The sequence below is a fragment of the Protopterus annectens genome, chromosome 3.part0 (genome assembly GCF_019279795.1).
Source record: "Protopterus annectens isolate FY-2018-M chromosome 3.part0, PAN1.0, whole genome shotgun sequence".
NCBI lineage: Eukaryota > Metazoa > Chordata > Ceratodontiformes > Protopteridae > Protopterus > Protopterus annectens.
This window is the reverse complement of record NC_056731.1, coordinates 112686624-112705181: the sequence shown is the minus strand read 5'-3', so window position 1 is coordinate 112705181 and position 18558 is coordinate 112686624. Positions and strand designations below refer to the sequence as shown.

At 45.2% G+C, this 18558-nt stretch overlaps 1 protein-coding gene across 1 annotated transcript in view; it reads right to left on the bottom strand.

Moving 5' to 3' along the window:
* Window positions 1-5276: 5276 nt before the first annotated feature.
* The window catches only part of IGF2BP3 (insulin like growth factor 2 mRNA binding protein 3), a 1266240-nt gene continuing 1252958 nt past the window's right edge, over window positions 5277-18558 (bottom strand). Inside the window, exon 18 of the mRNA XM_044064618.1 lies at window positions 5277-5396. Coding sequence (XP_043920553.1) covers window positions 5277-5396 — 120 coding nt within the window. The remainder of the gene's footprint in view (window positions 5397-18558) is intronic.

The window sequence follows — 18558 nt, the reverse complement described above, 5'->3', positions numbered from 1 at the left end:
TGCCAGAAAACTGCTTTTGAAAAACTTTTACCACAGAGCCAGCAAAAACGCAACCTCGTAGCTAAGCGGCAAACGAGATCTGGGTAGTTAGCGCCTAGCATTGTGGGATACAGGGTTACCTCGAGCCGGTAAAAATAGCTCTTAAGCTTTGGTATAAGCAGAGTCGGAGCCGAGGATCGGCTCCGAACCCATCCAGCAAGAATGAAGGTGAGATTGACAATTTAACATCTCCTGTTGCTGGCAGGGAATGAGGGTAATTATTGTTTGCAGGCTGTGGCAATGCTGAGTCCAAACACTTTTTAGATACCATTGAAGTTTCCTCATATGCAGTCTTGCATATGGAATTAGCAGTATGCAGGATGCCATGAAGCCCAAAGCCTGCAGAATTTTTCTTGCAGATAACTGGGTCTTTGCTGCCAACATTTTGAAATAAGTCAGTTGTCTGTTAGTCTGGTGTGAGATAAGCCATCTGGGCAGTTGTATTTAAGCTTGCACCCAGGAATATTATCTCTCGAGAGGGTACGAGTTTTGATTTATTTTCGTTTACTGTGTACCCTAGACTTGTTAGTAATCTTTTTACAAACGCCAGATGCTGTAGTAGAATGTCCTTGTTCTCTGCTTGAATAAGGCAGTCGTCCAAGTGAGGATATATTTGTATTCCTCTGTCTGCAAAATGCAATTACTGGTGCCAGGGATTTTGTTAAGACCCTGGGCGCAGTAGATAAGCCAAAGGGCAGTGCAGAGAATTGGTAGTGCATTGAGCCAGCTATAAATCTGAGGTATCTTCTGCATGATTGTCTGATTGGGACATGCAGGTATGCCTCTCAGGTCTAAAGTCACAAGCCAAGCCTTCTTGCCCAGCATGGGCAGAAGCTGCTGCAGAGTTAACATTTTGAATTTTGGAATATCCAGGAATGTGTTTAGGATAGACAGGTCCAGTACTGTTCTCCAGGCTTTGTCCTTTCTGGGTACCAAGAATAGCCTTGAGTAAAATCCTTGTCCCTGCTCTTGCTGTGGTACTTGCTGAATGGCTCTCATGTCCATGAGGGATGAAACTTGTTTTTGTGCCTCTGCCCATTGATTGCGTGGCAGGTCTGGCATACCGTTTGGCCTTGGCAGGGTGTGAAAGTGGAACCTGTAGCCTTGAGACACGATATTTAAGACCCATTTGTCCAGGGTGATCATGTGCCAATTTTGTGAAAAAAGTGCTAGTTTCCCCCCAAAGGAGCTGCCAGAAGATAAGTGCTTGGTGCTGGCAGGGGAAGTCATTGAGACTGTTTCCTGTATGGCTGTGATTTTTCCTCTCCGCTTTTGGAGGTAGAAGCACCCCATTGTTTAGGCCTGTATGAACCTTGGGGCTGTGATCTGCCTCTGGGGCGTCTGTATTTGCCTCTTTGTGGCCTGTCTGACACTGGAAAGGACCAATTCTTTGTAGGCCAGTTCCTGCTAAATCTGGGAGGCTGTACCTGTAAGAAATCCTTCACTGTTTGCTTAGATTTAGCTTTGTCCTCCATTTTCTTTAACACCAAACAAGGTATCATGTTGTAATGGAGTATCTAATAGTTTTGCTTTAACATGATCGGGTAGATTCTGTTCTTTTAACCAATCATGCCTCCTAATGACAGAACCTGTAACTGTGGCCCTGCAGGAGGCCTCTAGAGAATCAAAACCACATTGCAAAGTATGCTTTCCCACTTGTTCAGCTGCATGCAATAAATCCCGCATTTCTTTTTCTTCTGCACATTCTGAATTTGTCAACATTTTCTGTTTAAGAAGTGACATAAGATATTGCTGATATTTAAGCATATGAAACTGCCAATTTAAAGCTCTTACAGCCACGGTAGCAGAAGTATAAATTTTTCCCCCATCTGTCCAGGGACCTTGAATCCCTATCAGAGGGGATAGGGTTTTTTGCAGTGGAAGCCTTGACCCCCTTGGGACCCTGAGAAATAGTTTCTGGGTCAGCAGCAGGGTTTTTGTAAAGAAATTTATGTGAATCAGGAACCCTGTAGTATCTGTCTGGCTTAACAGGAGCTGGTGGTAGAGAGTCAGGAAACAGACCGGACTCTGAAAATACATCTACAATGTCTAAAACAGGAGGAATAGCAAGTGGCCTGTGCTGAGGTAATAAAAGGAAGTCTCGGAGCCTTTTTTTGGATTTTGAGTAATCTTGGCTCTCCCAGTGGAAATGCTTCCTCATAGTATGGAGGGTCTCCCCAAAAGAATAATCCTCAGGAGGAGAGGATAAAGGGATAGATTCTTCAGCATCAGAATCCTCATAGGGAGGAAGGGAATATTCCTGTTCAGAAGAGGAATCAGAGGAAATGGAAACCTGATCTGAAGATTCATATTCTATAGCTTGCCTAGACCTCTTATCAGGAGGGGGATGGGAACCCCTGATCAAAGTAATTAGGTCTTTGGCCATTTTAAGCATCTGATTTTTAGGCATGGAGGCCTGTCCAGGAGAATGCTGTACTTGTTCGTCTTTAGAGATGCTTTCGTCTTTGCCTTTGAAACTGAAGTTGGTTTTACACATAACTGTGTAGGCCTGAAAATACCCTCAGAAGCCAATGCCTGCTCAGCGGCTCCGGACCCATCTGAGGGAATAGTTTCCAAGAGTCCAATACCTTGAGTTTCCAGCTGCCTAGTCGGCTCCACGTGGGAGTCAGAAGCGGCCTGTGGCTCTGAGGTAGCGGGCGTCAGGGGCTGCGAAAGCTCCTCATTGAGAACCGGCGACAGGCCTAACGGAAGCCTCGGCATTGGTTTTGGACCTCGGATGCCTGTCCTTTTCTTTTTCTTTGCACTTTTTATAAACTCCGGTAGTCGGCTGTTCCGATGGCATTATATAATTGAATCTTCTGCCAAAGTAATGAAATGCAAAATCATACAGACGCTTAATAGTGCGTTGGTTAAATCTAGCACAAAACAGACAACTAGCAACGTTGTGGTCAGGGCCTAGGCAAGGAATACAGTAAGAATGAAAATCCTTATGAGGTATTTGCTTCCCACAAGAAATACAATTAACTTTTTCTGACATCGGTCTGGAGCAAGAAAAAAGTTTCCCCAACGAGGTACTTAGCTTTAATGAAGACTTCAGATCTAAAATTCGAATTTGAAAATCTCAGGAGTCGGCGGACCGGCACTTGCAAGCTGCTTCTGCTTTGGGCACCACGCGGCAAGAAAGACTGAAAAAAATGGCGTCGGCTGCATCTTTTATACCCCTGGCGCACTGACGTCAGGGAGGAGGCGACGGCAACCGACGCCGGACCTAGACTTTGGAACTCGGACCGACTGCGGGTAGCCTGCCAGCAGGATAACCCAATTGTAATGACTGCAACAATGAAACACGATGAACATCAGGAGTTATAGCCAAAGGCCTATGCTGAGGAAGAAGAAAATCCCTAAGCCTCTTTTTAGATTCAGAAAAATCCTGACTTTCCCAGTGGAAATGTTCCCTTAAGGTATGTAAAGTTTCCCCAAAAGAAAAATCCTCAGGGAGAAGCAGAAGGAATGGAATCCTCTGCATCAGAGTCCTCATAAGTAGATATAGACAAATTCCTGTTCATTAGAAGAGTCAGAAGAAATAGAATCCTGTTCAGAAGATTCTTAGTCAATATCTTGCCTAGGCCTCTTTAAAGGGGGGGGGGGGGTTGGCTACCCCTGATCAGAGTAAATCTTCAGCCATTTTGATCATTTGTTTTTTAGGCATAGGGGCCTGCACATGTGGCCTAGGCGTCAGTTTTTTTAGACATAGGTCAAGATTATGGCCTTAGTTTTGAAGATGGCATCGGTTTAATATACAAATCTGTAGGCCTGAAAACACCCTCCGAAGCCGGTGCTTGCACAGCAGCTCTGTACCCATCAGAGGTAGAGACATCCGCGGGTTCCATATTTGAAGCATCTCGCGGCATACAGGACTCTGAATGGGTGTCAGTAGAGGCCTGCGAATCAGAAGTAGCGAATATCAGGGGCTGCAAAAGCACCTCACTGAGTACCGGTGAACTGACGACTGGCTTAGGAGAAGTGTCGTCAGCAGTTTTGGACCTCAACGGCCTGTCTCTGTCTTTTTCTTTGCGGTTTTTAGGTATTCCGGTAGTCGGATTGCTAACCAACCACATTTCTGGATAATTATAGCGTGAGCCAAAATATTTAGAAGCAAAAATGTACAGACAGCAAGGTACGTCGTGGTCAGGGCCTAGGCAAGGAATACAGTACAAATGGAAATCCTTATGAGGTATTTGCTTCCCACAAGTAATGCAATTATTAACTTTTACTGACATCGGTAAGGAGCAAGAAAAAGTTTTCCCAATGGGGTACTTAGCTTTTTAGATGAAGAGTTCGGATCTGAAACTCAAACGAAAATTTCAGGAGTCAGCCGACCGGCACTTGCAAACTGCTTCTGCTTCAGGCACCGCGTGGCAAGAAAGACTGATGAAATGGCATCGGCTGCATGTTTTATACCCCTGATGACCTGATGACATGGAAGGGACAGCAACCGACGCAGGACCCAAGACTTTGTTAATCAGACCGACTGAGGGCAACCTGCCAGCAGATTACCTAAATGTAATGACTGCAACAGTGAAACATGAAGAACATCTAACAGTTTCCTTTATCTCCTTTGTTTTTAGAATTTTCTTCAGGATTTCCAGACATTCTGACAAACTAGGTTTTGTCAGATGCTTTACCTTTCCATAACTTCGGACTGCTTTTCCAACAGTCTGTAAAATCATTTCTCAAGGCTTTTGACAGTTTTATTTTCATATCCGTTAAATCTAGCACAATGATCCAAGTAATCACAGTTAAGTGTACTGCACAGCTCTGTGTGACTGCACATGTGTAAAAAGGTCTGACGAACTGCCTCAAGCCATTAATTAAATATTTTAAATAACTGTTTTCTCAACATATACAAAAACTATATTCGGAAAGGAAAATGATAACCAATAAAGCAATCCACGAACATAAAATACAAACTTGTCCAAAGCACAGCTGGAACTGAAAATCTCATGGGTTAGCACTGCTTTTACTCCTGAGCATGTACCAGCTGATGCTAGCAGCAGTATGAGAGGACTGTGTGTGTAAAAAGATCTTTGTATGCTTAGGCATGCTATACAGTGATGGCTATTAAGAATCCCAACTGTTAAACTACAGAAAATTCTCCTCATAAGCAACAGTCATGGCTCTTCCTTTCAAAACCAAATTGCTATTACAGAACATAATTGAATAAGTGCCTCACCAAAAAGGATACAACATTTGGCACTATTTAAAAAGACACTAAGTCATACCTGACTTGCATAGAAGTGGCCTGTAATTTTCACAATAACTTGATCATTTTCATCAGGAGTTTGTTCTCGAGGAACTACAACCTCTGCACTGGTCAAATTTTGTAACTCATTCACCTAAACAGAAAGCAAAGACTTCAGTTTCAAAGACCTGGGTAATAAGGAACCTCTGTGTAAAACTAAAGCTGCAAACAAAAGGGTAATTAATTTTAAATAAAGAAATTAGTGTTCTAGCCAAGTCACAAAACAACCTTGAAAGAAAAAAAGAGAAATCAACAAATGGAAGAGCACGTTTCAACTTAAAAGGCCATGTCAACCTACTCAAAAGTTCCTAGGAAAAGACTGGAGTAGAAACCTTTTCCTTCTTGCCCTAATGGGATAGGTTCTATGGTGCCCTGAGCCCATAGGCTCTGGGATAATGTGTGGAATTAGGTGGAGTTTACTTTTTTGGGGGGGAAAGGAATGCCCTTTTTTTCTGCCAGGATAGGAAATATCCATTTTCTGCTATTGCCAGCACCTAGTTGTCTGAGGTGATTTCTTTCTAGAGGGGCAGACAGCGAGAGAGACGGGAAGACAGGGGGAGTAGGGAAGGGCAGTCTCACATTGTTGCCATTATTTCTGTCCTAAAGGGACTGTCTTTGGGCTGGTTAAGAAGTAGTCCTTAAAGAAGGTTGTCTCCTAATCCCTTTCCTATGCCTACTGGAGGAAAGGGGGGGGGGGGGCGCCCTAGAAGAAGGCCTTCTGACATAGGATAATTTCTGTAGAACCTGGGTATGGGTGAGACCAGTAGGTGTTTAATGTCCTGCAGCTCTTTGCTTTTCTCCTGCAGATTTATAAAAAGCTCTGCAAATTTCTTTCCAAATAGGAGGTTACTGTCAAGAGGGTTATCTAGGATTTTTTACTTAAGATCCTCTTGGTAGAGGTTGAATCTAAGCCAGGAGTATCTACGCATAACTGATGCAGTTGCAGCTGATCTAGCAAAGGCTTCTGCTGCATCATAACTGCATCTTATAGAGTGCCTGGCCCCCTGGGATGCCATGGCTAGCTTAGATGCTACTTCAATTTTGTTAGGGGAATCAGGCAGGGAGCAGAGAAGCGTACTTGTTTGGGAAACAAGTCCAAGGCAAATTTAACCATATGGTTTTGATAGCTAATAGCTCTGAAGGCCAGGGTAGAGGAGGTATGTGTTTTCTTGCCAGCCTAGCTATACATTTACTGTCTTATCAGAAGGTAACAGAGAAGAGAAAGGGAGCAACCTAGACTGTATCTGGGGCCACAGCTATGACAGCAGGGTCTGTCAAAGGTAACTTTACCAGGAAGTTGTGGTCCTCAGACATTTTATAGAAACGGTCTGGTCTCTTTGCAGCAGGTGGCTGGGAGTCGGGGTTCTTTGAGCATGAAGTAAATGCATCAAGGAATGCAGGGATTACCGGGGGAATGGCAGATAGGGAGGGGGATTCAACCTGCAGCAATTCAAAGCATCTTTTTGGAGTTTCTGACATTTGGGAAGAATGCCATTTGAAGTACTCTCTCATCTTAGTGATGGTTTGACCAAATGTAATGTCCTCTGGAGGAGTCTCTCCAACAGAATCCTCATCTGGAGAATACTATTCCAGCAGTGAGGCTATGTGTGAAGGATAGGAGATGGACTCCTCTGAGCAAGATGAGAGGGCCTCCTCTTCTTCCTGGGGGGGGGGGGGGGGGCTAAGAAGGATTGAGGCAGCTGAAGTAGGCCTTGGACTGAGCAAAGTAATGGAGGAGGATGAGGATGGTGTAGGCCTTAGAGCCATGAAGGCCTGCATCAAGGATTGAGTAAAGGATTGCCAGTCCGGTTGACTATCAGGTGGGGTAGATAAATGCTTAGTTTTCTGCTTTCTTTTAGGAGTAGTAGCTTTTGGAGATAGGGTAAGCCTAGGCTCCAGGGTCTTACTGACTGAAGGAGCCTCAGGGGCATGAGATCCAGAAGGGCGTCCGGTTGAACCTGGTTCCTCATTAATATCAGGAATAACTGGTCTGAGTTATCTCCGTGGACGTGCCGGTGCTTCGAGTACATCTACCTCGAGGGAGGTCGGAGAAGTGGATGGCTCTAGCGGGTGTCCCTCAGCCCCTATATTGGCAGTTGGCAGGGCATCAGACAACAGAGAGGCAGTGGTGGTAGGCCCTGAAACTTTGCCCTTTTTCTTTAGCGATTCTATCAGTTCTGCCAATTCCGGATCCATTCTAAGGGCTAATTTTTTAAGTCTTTGATTTTCTAAATACAGGTTAGGGGCAGTCAAGCAGCTTCTAAGAGTTTTAGGGACAAATGATTGGCAGATGGCGCAGTAAGTATGGTTGTGTTCCTGGCCTAGACAGAGGACGCAATGGTTGTGGGTGTCTTTATACAGAATTTGACATCTGCATCGACATTTACCTTTTTTAGTTGACATTGGCTAAAGTAAACGGCAGCTAACCAACACTCAAGCAACAATATCAGTAAGAAATCCCGAACGGGGTACTTAGTTTTGGAAATCTTGATAAAGAGGAGTGATACGCTCGATCTGATGTTTGACTGTGGCAGAAAAGTTCTGAGGTCTGTGCATGCATACATCACATTTAAGGCCCCAGGTTTATGACCCTACAAGTGACGTCCCACGCACCTAAAGCAACCAGCCTGAAAGCTTTTGTACAGGAGCCAACGTTCGGGTCAACTGAGGTGGAGAATCCCACAGTATGAACACTGCAACATAAGAATAGAAGGACATGAAGTAATATGAAGCCATCCAGTCCACCAAAAAGTCTTCAAAGTCCAGGGAATGGAGGGCGGGAAATCAAGGTTAAATGAAAATGGACAATAGATGGAATATTATGTTAAGTACAAACCTTTATCTGATGCTGTCAATTTTCATTTTATCCTTGACAATTGGGGCAGAGTCCCCAGCTATCTTAGGCCTTGGGAGGACTCTCAAAAGGATATTCCTTGAACACCACTGAACCAGAAGATGCACTACCCCTTGAGACCAAATCCAATTTGTAATGAGTAATAACGGTATGTGGAGAAGCCCAAGTTGTTGCTGCACAAATATCCACTGAAACTCTTAACTGAAAAACTGCTAAAGTGGCTACAGATCTTGTAGACTGTGCTTTAATCGGCCTAGGCAAATCAATGTTGCTCTTAATGTAGGTAAAGGAGATTCAATCCTTGAGCCATCTGGCTAAGGTCACCTTACTGACTGGTTTGCCAAACCTTGTATAAAAAAAGGAAACCAACTGGTCAGATTTTTTTTATGTCCATTCTACGAAGACAAAGCATAACTGTCCATGAACATCTGGCAAGTGTAAGCAGTGTTCACCTTTGTAAAACTGGGAAAGAAGAATACTGGCAACTCAAGGCAGACTGATATTGGATTCTAAAACTACTTTAGGTAGAAAAGGATTTGTTCTTATGGAGACTACCTTTGTGAAAGATCAAATAAAGTGGCTTACATATGGCTTGAATTTCTGAAAACCTCCTAGCGGAGGTTCTAGTCACTAGAAATAAAGTTTTCCATGACAAAAAATTTAGATCACAATCTGCAGATGATTTGAAAGGGGAATGAATAACTGTCTGCAACACAATTTCAATCCCAAGGTGGAGTAGGATCCTTAGAGAGGTTTCAACAACTGTCCCTCTTAAGGATCTTCAAAACCATTAAGGGAAATGAGAAATTGCTGTGAGTTGGGATTTTAACGGCAGAAGCTGAAGCCCCTGCATCGAAAAGAAAGGCCAGGAAGTCTATTACATTATCAATAGATGCAGAAATAGGGACGATATCCCTTTCGCAAGTCCAAATGGTAAATCTCTTCCAGTTACTCATGTATAATTTATGGGTCAATAGCTTGTGTGAAGCTATAAGAATGTGGCACACACGGAAAGATATATAAATTTGCCTGCCAATTAGTGGAACTGGAGGAAAGTAGTGTTGTGTACACTTACCATAAATGTAGATGTTAGACTGTCTTCACTGTTGCAGTCATCACTGTAGGGTTCTTCCTGCCGGCAGGCAGTCCTCGGTCGGCCAGAATCCCAAGGTCTGAGTCCGGCGTCACCTGTTCAGTCATTCTCCCTGACGTCAGAGCGCCAGGAGTACAAAGCTGCCAGCCGATGCCATGTTCTCCAGTTTTTCTTGCCCCAGATGTCAGGTGCCTAAAAATGAAGGCCAATAGTAAAAACCAAAAAATAACATACCACAAACCCCATAGCCTGTAGCAAATACACCTCAGAAGAAGGGTGAAGTAGGTAAGCACACTAGTGAAAGTATAAGAGGGGACAGGAGGGAGGGTAACCCAGACTGCAACAGTGAAGACACTCGAACATCTACATTTATGGTAAGTGTACACAACTGTACTATGTTCATTGTGTTTCACTGTTGCAGTCATCACTGCAGGGTTGAATCCCAAAGCTGAGATAAGGGGTGGTGGTTATAGAGAAGAAGGGGCAGCTAGAAGGCCCTGCAAGACTGCAGAAGCAAAGCCTGCTCTAGACTTAGAGTAAAGGAGATTATAGTGCTTAGAGAAGGTATGCACTGAACTCCAAGTTGCAGCTTCTAAAATATCTTTGGTAGGTACTCCCCTGAGAAAGGCAGCTGAAGTAGTAGCAGCAGCTCTGGTAGAGCGAGTCCTAATTTTTCCTGGGATTTGCTTTCCATGATGAGAGTAACAATCTGATTCCATGCGCAATCCCTTTAGAAATGGTCTGTTTTGAAATGGCTTTTCCTTGGGAGCTTGTTGCATAAGAAACAAACAGTTGCTCTGTTTTCCTGATATCCTTGGTTCTGTCTAGGTAAAAACGAAGTTGTCTGTGTACATCAAAGGAATGCAAGATCCTTTCCCCCTTATTTTGAGGATTAGTGAAAAAAGTTGGCAGGTGAATAGTTTGATTTAAAACCACTTTGGAAACCACTTTGGAAACCACTTTAGGCATGAAAGTAAAATTAGTCCTTAAAGACACCCTATCTTGGTGAAAAATAAGGTAAGGTTCCACAGCCATGAGTGCGTGTAACTCCGAGACTCTCCGGGCTGAAGTCAAAGCCAGTAGGATAGCTGTATTCCATGATAAATACTTATCAGTTGTGGCAGCAGGCTCAAAAGGAGGTAGAGTGAGTTTTTCCAGAACATAGTTGAGGTCCCAGGCAGGTATGGGTGGTGTCCTAGGGGACCTTAAATTCTTTGCTCCTCGTAGATACTGTTTCAGAAGTGGATGTGAAAAGAGTGGAGGGTCTGTATTGTAATGTGCAGAGATAGCAGAAGCATGAATTTTTATGGAGGAGAAGGATAAACCCTTATGTAGCATGTCTGTTAGGTAAAGTAAATCAGAGGGATATTAGGAATGAGAGGATCCGAATCCTGAGCATGCATCCAGGTGCAAAATCTCTTCCATTTGCCTGCATAAGATTTTCTAGTGCTAGGCTGTCTGGCTTCTAAGATAACATCCATGACTTTTTTGGGAAGGGGAGGATTAATCATAGATCCTGAATTCGCCAGGCTGTGAGTTTTGACATGAGAGTGCAGAACCTGGCCCTGGTGTTGGGACAATAGATTGGGAATCTGAGGCAAAATCCAAGGTGGTTCCTGAGATAGATTCTTCAGTGTGGAGTACCAGAATTGACTAGGCCAATTTGGGGCCAGTAGAATCATCATCTTGGGCTTGTCCTGTTTGATCTTTAATAACACCCGTGGTAGAAGATGTAGTGGTGGAAAGACATACCCCTTGAGGTTTTTCCAACTGAATGATAGTGCATCCACTTTCCATGCTAGCCTGTGAAAAGTCCTTGTGCAAAAAATCTGTAACTGGTGGTTGAGGGGGGATGCAAATAGATCTATGTCTGGGCAGCCCCAAGCTTCTGTAATCATCTTGAATAAGTGGGTGTCTAGCATCCACTCGTGTGGGTCTGACAGGTTCCTGCTCAGGCCGTCTGCCAAAGTATTTTCCTTCCCTGGCAGGAACTGAGCTTGTAGATCCACTTTGCAAGCTAGAGCTGTGTTCCATAGAGTCATGGCTAGTCTGCAAAGGGGGTAGGAATGTGAGCCCCCCTGCTTGTTTATGTACCACTTAACTGTGGTGTCTGTTCGTATCAGTAGTTGTCCTGGTTGTAGAAGATCCCTGAAAGCCAAGAGGGCATTCTGAGCAGCTAACATCTCTTTTAAATTGATATGTAGGTGCTTCTGATCCTCTGTCCAAAAACCTTGCAGACCCTTTCCCTGCAAGTGGGCTCCCCATGCGTAATCCGAGGCGTCCGTGGTTAACACTTGGCTGGCTGGAGGTAGACTGAAAGCTTTGCCTTTGTTCTGAAGACATGCCATGGACCACCAATGTAATTCCTTTTGTAGGCAAGGCAAGACAGCAATGTGCGTGTCTAGACTGTGGCAATGCCTGGACCATACACTTTTTAGGTACCATTGTATTTTTCTCATATGGAGTCTTGCATTTGGTATGAGAAGGATGCAGGAGGCCATGTAACCCAAAGCCTGCAGGAATTTCCTTGCAGTTAGCTGAGTTATAGAAGCCAATGTTTTGAAAGTGGAAGCCAGCTGTAGTTGTTTTTCGGATGTCAGGAATGCCATCTGGGTTGTTGTGTTTAAAAGAGCACCCAGAAAAGTTCTGTTGTGTGGGGGTCATATTTGACTTTATGTTTACAGTGAATCCCAGGTACTTGAGAAGATTTTGAACAAATAGCAGGTGCTGGAGTAAAACATCCTTGCTGTCTGCTTGAATAAGGCAGTCATCCAGATAAGGGTTAATTTGAATACCCCTGAGTCTGCAATAAGCTACTACTGGTGCCAGGCACTTGGTGAAGACCCTGGGCGCAGTAGACAAGCCAAAGGGCAGCGCAGAGAATTGGTAATGTTTCGAGCCGGCCTTGAACCAGAGGTATTTTCTGCACTCCTGTCTGATAGGGATGTGAAGGAAAGCCTCCTTTAAATCCAATGTCACCATCCATGCATTTTTGCTCAACATTGGCAAGAGCTGCTGCAGAGTAAGCATTTTGGACTTTGGTATCTCCAGGAAAGTATTTAAGACTGACAGATCCAGGATGGGTCTCCCATGAGTTTTGCTTTCTGGGAACTAGAAAGAGCCTTGAGTAAAAGCCCTGGCCCCTCTCTGATTGTGGAACCAGTTCTATGGCCCTCATAGCCATGAGGGATCCCACCTGATTTAATGCCTCGGACCATTGGTGTTTTGGTAGGTCTGGCCATCCGTTTGGTCTTGGCAAGGTATGAAAGTGGAATTTGTAACCTCTTGAAACTACATCCAGAAACCACTTGTCTTGGGTTATGTAAATCCAATTTTGTTGAAAAAGAGAGAGTTTTCCTCCTAGAGGGGCATCCAGGAGAGAAGGTCCTGGAGCCATGCAGGGGGAGTCATTGGGTCTGTTTTCTAAATGATTGAGGTCTGTCCTCTCCACCCCTGGGGGTGGAAGCACTCCATTGTCTAGGTCTGTAAGAGGCCTGTGTTTGAGGCCTCCCTCTGGTGCGCCAATATCTACCCCTCTGAGACCTGTCTGAGCTGGGAAAAGACCAATTTTTTGTTGGCCAACTTCTGCTAAATCTAGGGGGCTGAACTTGTAAGAAATTCTTAACCGTTTGCAGGGATTTTGCCTTATTCTCCATTTTCTTTATCACCTCTTCAGCCTTAGGCCCAAACAAAACATTATGCTGAACAGGAGCATCCAGTAACTTTGCTTTCACTTGATCAGGTAAGTTTTGTTCCTTTAACCAAGCAAGTCTTCTAATGACTGTGCCAGAGGCAGCCGCCCTGCAAGAAGCCTCCAAGGCATCAAAACCACAGTGTAAACCATGCTTCCCCACTTGTTCAGTAGCATGCATCAAATCATGTAATTCCTTATCAGCACATGCAGAAATGGAGCCTAACTTTTATTTCATAACAGACAGTAGAAATTGCTGATATTTTAGCATAAGAAATTGGCAATTTAAAGCCCTAATCGATAAAGTAGCAGAAGTATACACTTTTTTGCCCCATCTCTCCAAAGCTCTGGAATCCTTATCTGTCGGAACAGGATTTTTAGCAGAGGCAGCCTTAACCCCCTTAGGACCCTGAGAAATGGTTTCTGGATCAGCAGTAGGATTTTTGTAAAGGAAATGGTGGGAGTCAGGGACCCTGTAATATCCGTCGGGCTTAGCAGGAGCTGGAGGAAAAAAGAGTTAGGAGTTAAATTAGCCTCAGAAAAAAGCATCATCCACAATATCCAAAATAGGAGGAATAGCCAGGGGTCTATGTTGGGGAAGAAGGAAATCCCTGAGCCTTCTCTTAGATTCCGAGTACTCCTGTCCCTCCCAGTGAAAATGTTCTCTCATGTTATGTAAAGTTTCCCCAAAAGAAAAATCCTCAGGAGGAGAAGCTGATGGAATACATTCCTCAGCATCAGAATCCTCATAAGGAGGGAAAGAATATTCCTGTTCAGAGGAAGACACTGAAGAAATAGATGCCTGATCAGAAGAATCATAGTCCAACTCTTGCCTTGGCCTTTTGTCTGGAGGGGGATGTGAACCCCTAATCATGGTTAGCAAGTCCTCTGCCATTTTAAGTAACTGTTTCTGTGATTTGGGTCCCGGATCAGAAGAGGCCTGGGCTGATGTCTTAGATTTAGAAAGAGTCTTTGTCCTGGGTTTTGCCTTTATCAGAAGCTGTGTAGGCCTGAAAACCCCCTTGGAAGCCGGTACCTGCACAGCGGCTCCGGACCCATCCGAGGGAGCGTTGTCCGAAGATCCTGCAGCTGGAGTGCTCAAAGGTCTAGTTGGCTCCTCGTGGGAGTCCGTTTCGGCTATCGGTTCTGAAATGGCCTACAGGGGCTACGAAAGCGCCTCACTGACGACAGTCGAACCTGAAGCTGGCTCTGGTTGTGTAACGTCGTCTGATTTGGACCTCAGAGGCCTGTCCTTATCCTTGCGTCGTTTGTGAACTCCGGTAGTCGGAAACATGTCCAACGACATTTTATAATTAAATCGCTTACCAAAGTAGTGAAAAGCAAAATCGTACCTCCGCTTAATCGTATGTTGGTTAAATCTAGCGCAAAACCGACAACTAGCTACGCCATGGTCAGGACCTAAACAAGGATTACAGTAAGAATGGAAATCCTTATGAGGTATTTGCTTCCCACAAGAAATGCAATTATTAACTTTTTCTGACATCGGACTGGAGCAAGAAAAAAGTTTCCCTAATGGGGTACTTAGCTTTGAGAAGTCGTCAGTCAGTCTTCGGACTGAAGCACGAAAAAATATCAGGAGTCAGCCGACCGGCACTTGCGAACTGCTTTCACTGCACGGCAAGAAAGACTGGAGAACATGGCGTCGGCTGGCAGCTTTCTACTCCTGGTGCTCTGACGACAGGGAGTATGACTGAACAGCTGACGCCGGACCCAGACTTTGGGATTCTGGCCGACCGAGGACTGCCTACCGGCAGGAAGAACCCTACGGTGATGACTGCAACAGTGAACCACGATGAACATCCATGCTGTCAGCTTGGGGTTCGAAATGTCTGGATAAACTAGTCCCTCTAAACAGGACAGAAGATCTGAAGTGGGGTCCAGAATCCAAGGTTGTTGAATTAGATGAGGCCAAAGAAAGGGGAACCAAATCTGTTGAGGCCAAAAGGGTGCACTGAGGATTATCTTGTTCTTCAATTTGAGGGCGCTCTGTAGGAAGTTGGGGTTTAGAGGAATCGGGGGAAAGGCGTACAGTAGTCCAGGGGGCCAAATGTGGAGAAAAGTGTCTCTTGGCAATTCTCCCAGAGGGGGTACGAGGAGTACTTGCTGCACTTGTTTAGGGGAGTGGCAAACAGGTCGCAGCAAGGCTGGTCCCATTGATGGAAAATCTTTTCTGCCACTTTTGGATTGAGAGACCACTCGTGAGGCATGAGAATACACCTGCTCAGTTTGTCCGCTATTAGATTGGATTTCCCTGGAATGTGCACTGCTATCAGAAAGCAGTTGGAAGAGATCGTCCACAGCCACACACAGAGTGCTTCTCAACAAAGGGGGTACAATTTTGTTCCTCCTTGTTCATGTACCAAACGGACATTGTCTGTTTGAACTACAATCGTTCCCGGAGGAAGAGCAGACTGAAAGCCCTGCAATGCATAACACACCTCCCTTGGCTCCAGAACACTGACCTACAAGTTGGCCTCTGTAGAGGAACAAGTCCCTTGGACAGTCTTGCTGAGAAAATGCCCCCGACACCACCCTATCTGGGAGGTGTCCATGGTCACCAAGGCCTTGGATTCTGAAGGGATGGAGAAGAATCTGCTTGGAAGGTATCCACTAAGCTAGATCTTTTCTTCAGCAGTTGATCAAAATCTGCTCCAACATGGGATGCTGTAAAAAGACCATCGAGAAGCAGGAAGCCACTGCAGAATTCTCATGCGATACCTCGCCAGGGGTACTAGAGTTATAGATACTGCCATGGAGCCCAAAAAGCCTGTAAGATCAGACAAGCAAATACCTTCTTGCTGTATATTATCCTTTGAAATGGTGCCCTGATTCTCTGAAGCCTTTCAGGAGGAAGAGAAGCGACAGTTGTTGCATTCAGTATACCCCTATGAATTGTAAAGTTTGAGTTGGAGTCAACTGGGATTTTTCATAGTTTGTTATTCCCAAATAAGCAGCAGAGGTTCTGGGAAACAAAGTCCACTGCCTCTATCACAAGCAGCCTGGTTGGAACAGTGATGAGCCAATCGTCAAAGTATGTAAACATCCGGAACCCTTGCAGTCTCAGTTGGGTTGCTACTGCTGCCATGCATCTGATGAACACTCTGGGGGCTTTGGTGAGTCCAAAGGGCAGCGCCTTGAATTGGCAGTGACTGTCTGCCAGCCAGAAGCAAAAAATTCTTCTGGACTGTTAAGCACATCCAGTCATCCTTTTCCAAGAAAGTATGGACAGTAGCATGGCCATCTGGAACTTAGCTTGACGAAGTGACATGTTCAGTGTGCAAAGATCCAAAATAGGTCTCCAGTCCCCTGACTTTTTGGGCATTAAAGAATCTTGAGTAAGTTCTGGATTCTATTTGGTCTGGTGGACCTTCTTGGATGACTCTTTCTAGCAGCTTTTGAATTTCTATGGCTGCCTGTACCCTCTGGGTGGAACATTGTGGATGTTTTTCCATATGGGGGAGGGAGAGAAAAGGGAACCGAACAACCTCTGGAAATGATCTTCTGCACCCAAGAAAGAAGTTATCTGTAGCCAGGCATCTCGGGTGCAGGGATAAGCACCCTCAGACTGCCTTCACAGGAAGATAATCAGGCCTCTGTTTAGGAACGCTGATATGGTTTCCCCGGAAAGGAATTCCTGGAACCCTGGTTCTGCAGGCCACTTTTGCCTCATGACCGACACCATCCATTATAGTTCCCCCCCCTCTGCCTTTGGGAGAACTGGCTCCAATCGTGTCTTGGAAAGGCCCTTGAGATTTTCTGAACTACATTTTTCCACCACTCTTATGATTCCTGGAAAAGGATCTTTGAGGGGATGGAAAAACATACTTGTACGGCAGAAAGGGTCTTATCTTTCTCACACCTGGACAACATTTCTTTTACCTTGTGGCCAGAACTGATCCATCAAAAGGGGCACTGACTAATGTCGACTTAAATGGCTCCACAAAAATCACACACGCATTCAGGCTTGTCTTTCTCATGGCTACGCCTGTACCTGCAAATCTGGTGGTACCCTCGGCAACATGAGTAATGAGCCTCATGGAAGAGTTTGACACAGACTCCACGGTAGCTAACTGGGAAGCCACTTTCTCTGACTCCCTCGGAAACAAATCCTGCTGGGGTATCTGAAAGCTCCTTGATCAGATCCTTTGAAGTCTGGTAAAATGTGCCAGGAATTTCAAAGACCTTAAAGCGAACATCAAAGCGTAAACCCACTTCCCAAATCTATCACCTGAGACTCCATGTTGGGTGTATGGACAGAGGAACTCTCTTCAGAGTTCCTTTTTGGTGGTGGCTGCTATGACCATGGCATCTACTGGTAAACCTTTAACCCATAATTGCTTGTCCTTGGGGGCAGTCCGGTCACTTGGGGATAGGTTCAATGGTGTCTGGTGCCTTCCCGTGCCTGCTGCGAGATCAGTTGAATGAGCTCGTCAGCAGGCGGCGGCACCCAAGAGGTAGATGGGTGAGTACTGAAAGCCTGCAGGTTCACTAACTCCTCAGAGGAAGGATTTTGTGACTTCCAGTCAACCCCTCCGTTTCAAAATCTCTAAGATGTTGCCAAAGGAAACAGTGTGGCCTCTGGGACCCTTCCCCTCATCACAATTGGTGTCTTCTGTGACTGATTCTTGTGGGAAATCCAAGTGCTTCCTCTTGCACTTTTTTTTTTCCCCTTGAGGAACCTACTCGGGGGGGGGTAGTCTGAGGAGGTATCATAAGATAGCAGAATCTGTAGGGCCTGCGGATTTTACTCTCTGCCCCAGTGGAGACAGGTGGAATAAGGGAATGCGAAGACGGGATATGCTCTGAGGAGGAAGGGGCTGATTGCGAGATTGCTGTGGCCAAGGCCCTCTCCATTGCCTTGAAGGCCAGTCCCCCCAAAGAGGAAAGGAAATACAGAACCGAGAGAGACTGCCTCAGGAAGTACAGTTGTGTACACTTACCATAAATGTAGATATTCAAGTGTATTCACTGTTGCAGCCATCACCTATGGGTTATCCCTGCTGTGGTAGCCCTCGGCCAGCCTGAATACCAGAGTCAATGTTTTAGTGCGCCAGCTGCTGTCGCCTGTAGTCTGTCAGGTCGTCAGTACTATAAAGCAAGGCAGCTGGATGTCATTACATCAGTTTTCCTTGCCCTAACCCATCAGAAGCACAAGGGAAAAGAGAGAAGTGGTCCTGGTGGCTAAGAGCCACCTTGGGAAGCATGAGTCCCCCTAGGGGAAGATGTTAAATGGGGGATGGAAGGAGGGAAACCAAGACTGCAACAGTGAATACACTCGAACATCTACATTTTTGGTAAGTGTACATAACTGTACTATGTTCTTTCATGTTTCACTGTTGCAGTCATCACCTGTGGAAGGATCCCCAAAGCTAAGGTAAAGAGTGGAAGGATAGGAGGAGTCCTAAGTATTGGTCAGGAGGTCCTGCAGAATTGCAGAGGCAAACCCTGCCCTAGACTTAGGAAAGATAGGTAGGTGGTAATGCTTTGTAAAGGTATGGACAGAGGTCCAGGTGGCTGCTTCCAAGATGTCCCTGGTAGGTACGCCTCTGAGAAAGGAAGTGGAAGTTGCCCTAGTGGAGTGGGTACGGACTAACCTA